The 3,404-nt window shown below is 37.9% G+C and overlaps 1 protein-coding gene across 8 annotated transcripts in view; it reads right to left on the bottom strand.

Annotated features, from left to right (window-relative positions):
• Window positions 1–3,404, bottom strand: part of MAK (male germ cell associated kinase) — a 53,170-nt gene that overhangs the window by 7,024 nt on the left and 42,742 nt on the right. For 4 of the 8 annotated variants that reach the window (XM_029943619.1, XM_029943623.1, XM_029943620.1 and 1 more), the window contains exon 12: window positions 3,033–3,164. The exons of 1 other annotated variant lie outside the window; for it this stretch is intronic. In XM_029943619.1, coding sequence (XP_029799479.1) covers window positions 3,033–3,164 — 132 coding nt within the window. Of the gene's footprint in view, window positions 1–750; window positions 826–2,460; window positions 2,746–2,769; window positions 2,981–3,032; window positions 3,165–3,404 lie in introns of those variants that run through there. 3 more of the 8 variants (XM_029943627.1, XM_029943625.1, XM_029943626.1) reach the window with 3 other exon arrangements.

Genomic DNA, 3,404 nt, shown 5'->3' with positions numbered 1-3,404 from the left:
TCCTGGGTCTGACTATATAGTAATACGTTGGTAAATGTTATTTCCTCCATTTTGTAGATGGGGAAACGGACACAGGGACCCTAAGTAACTTGTCCACAATCACAAGGCCTATTAAGTGATAGTATGGGGATATGTTAGATTCTAAAAGTCATGTGCCGAAGAGTTAATAGGCTGCGTCTTCCTATTACAGGAAGAAGTTGCTACAGAAAAATGCACAGAAAATGAAATCTTAAATTATTCTGGCTAATTAGTTTTGCAGTGCCTTCTGAGCTGTAGAGTTTTAGGCTGGAGCCGATAGGGAGTACTGTTGAAACCAGCGACCTTGAACCTCTAGGAAATCTACCATCTCCATTAACCTGGTTAGCTTTTAATTTTAAATGATTGTTGACGCTTAAAAAATGAGTTTCAGAACTTAAAATTTTTTTGGAGGAATATCGATTACAAAATTGGGAAATCTTTTCATTCTTTTCAGTAGGTTTGCTTCATTTATCTAAATTGTCATCCTTACTTTAAGAAGACAAGCATTAAACTTTCTGAGAGCACATTAGTCTTAGAATCTCAACTACTGAAGAAAGGAGTTCCTGACGATGCAGAATGCTTCCCTCTCCTAGTCCTGGTCTGACTTCTGAGCAGGTAACCGTGGCCTTCCTAGTGGCCTTGTATGACAGGATTCAGAGCAAATGTGGAAAAGAACATTGGACAAGCTATTCAAAGAACCAGTTGTAATCATCTAGAATGCCCAGAAATTACCTTGTGGGTCCTCTAATTTTTCAGGAAAACTTTCATTGCATGATAGTTTTTCAATTGGTTTAATTATGCTTTCCTCTGAAGAGAAGGCAGGTAGAAAGAAAGAATGAATAATGAGAATGTTTTAGGGAAAGCAGAGAAAAAAATGAATTGATTAGATGATGAATGAAAAGATCAGGAAGAACCCATAACATGAGAAAGTGTTATTGTGTGTGGTCACAGCTGTCATTTGATGCCAACCAATTATAGATTCCCCAGGACTCAAAGTTGTATTTAACCATAACTCATTTGTATTTAACTAGTTGGTTCAGTGGATATGATTTTAGAATACTGGCAAAAATAAGTAAATATAGTGCTTCCGTGTTTGACACTTAAAATGCCCAGTGTTAATGTCACATCAGAATATCCCAGTAGACTACCATAGTGATCCTCGGGTGTTTTTTGGGTCCAATACCAAAAAACTATTATTTTTTAAAAAGAACTCTTTACTTCTTCACACATTTTAAACTGATATGTAAGATTATTCAGCATAAGTTTTATAGTTCCAAAAGTTGTCATTTGTGGCACAGATATTTAAAAAGAAAATTTTTTAGTTTCACTTTTAAAATCTCTAGCTATATCTCTCCTTTAACTATAACCAATGGAATCTAAGTACCATGGTGATTTAAAGAAAATTTTTTTAAATGTTTATTTTTGAGAGAGAGAGAGTGTGCGAGTGGAGGAAGGGCAGAGAGAAAGAGATGGAGACACAGAATCTCAAGCAGGCTCCAGGCTCTGAGCTGTCAGCAGAGCCCAGTGTAGGGCTTGAACTCATGAACGGTGAGATCATGACCTGGGCCCAAGTCAGGCGCTTAACCGACTGAACCACCCAAGTGCCACAATACCATGGTGATTTTATGCCCATCAGTACTGACTTACAAAATATATGGATATATATATATATCCAAAGGATATGGATACGGATATTCCTTTTTAACAGTTGGAAATTTCACATTAATCTCATTTCTTTCTAAAATTTTATTTTCATTCACGTCAAAGCCCAAATTTTAGCCAAATATAATTTTAGGTTAAAAAATATAATTTTAAGCTTAAAACTCTTCACATTGACCACTCAAAAGTATTTATGAATAGGGGCATCTGGGTGGCTCACTCGGTTAAGCATCTGACTTCTTAAGTGCTGACAGCTCAGAGCCTGGAGCCAGCTTTGGATTCTGTGTCTGCGTCTCTCTCTGTCCCTCCCCTGCTATTGAATACTGAGAAGGAACAGAGGGCTGAAGGGGGAGGGGGAGGGAAGAAGGGGGTGATGGTCATGGAGGGGGCACTTGTGGGGAGAACCACTGGGTGTTATATGGAAACCAATTTGACAATAAACTATTATTTTAAAAAAAACATTAAAAAAAGTGTATATTGAAACCTTTAAAAAATTTCTAATAACCATGAGTATGTTAAAATACTTTTTTCTAGATTAGGTTAGTTATAGTTATGACAATTCATTGTACATAGTTAATCAAAAATGCTGAATAGTATAAATTTTGATTACCAAACATTAAAGGCATTATTTCTCATCTCAGTGAGAAAGATGGCAGCTTACTTGAGCTGTGTGTCCACAAATGAATATTGCGTATTGCTAAAATCAGGTTTCAGGACCAATTCCAGTCCTTTTCCTTTTTGGAACGTAAGCACTGAGAAACCTTGTTTAACGTAAACAGATGGTTGGGAATGAAAGGTGTTTTATTACAGCTTTGTCACAACAGTCTGAATTCTATCAGGAGTTCTCGACCCAAAGTCAGAGAGTGATTTTAAAAATGAACTTTAATGATCTGTCAGCTAGTGATTCAGTTGGGCTCTTCAGTTTTGTGACGGTTAGGAACTGAAAACCACTTGGCTTCAGCAGGACTGTTCCCCAGTTACCACAGTCACTCGCTTTCTCAACATCGGTCCCAACTTTATGGAACGGCCTCTTGGATCGGCACTCCAGGTATAGTTGACATTTTTACACTTTGGGGAAAAAGGAGACACACCACAGTAAACAACTTGTCTTTAGTTTTGTGAGGTAGGATAGAGGCGCACTGCTCAGGGAGATCCATTTTAGGAAAGAATCCGTAGGGACGTTGAGATCTGGCACAAGACTGCCTTAAAGCCACCTGGGCTCAAGTGCCCGTGTGGAAACTCTGGGCGCCCCCAAGGGTGTCTCCATTGGAAGAAGGCAGCTGCATATAGTAAAAGTAAAAATCTGCAGAAGGAAAACCATGTAAATGTAAACTTTAAATGTATTTTTGCTTTACCTGCATTACTCCTTTTGAAAGCAAGTTCTGCCCCCATGGGTCCCAGTGACTTAGGAAATAACTGATTACTCCAAGTATATGGGTTAGTATCCTTTCCACTGGTCACCAAGGACACATTCTTGGGATTTACACCTTAGAAGAACAAAATAGTCGTTTCAAAGGTTAGGGTGTGATCATTAACTTGACGGAAAAGTACATAATACATTCAAATGAAGATGAGCAGCAACTTGGAGGAGAGTGGAAATAAACTTATGTTCCAATGTAGCAGATACTTGCTTTAACCTGGAATACTTCCAATAATGCGGAATCCTCACAGTGTGTTTTGTAAACACAAAGTATTTTCTATAATACAAGTAATAGTGCTTGCTTAAG

This window comes from Suricata suricatta, chromosome 7 (assembly GCF_006229205.1).
Source record: "Suricata suricatta isolate VVHF042 chromosome 7, meerkat_22Aug2017_6uvM2_HiC, whole genome shotgun sequence".
Taxonomy (NCBI): domain Eukaryota; kingdom Metazoa; phylum Chordata; class Mammalia; order Carnivora; family Herpestidae; genus Suricata; species Suricata suricatta.
The sequence above is the reverse complement of the archived record's forward strand: the minus strand, read 5'-3'. Positions and strand labels throughout refer to the sequence as shown.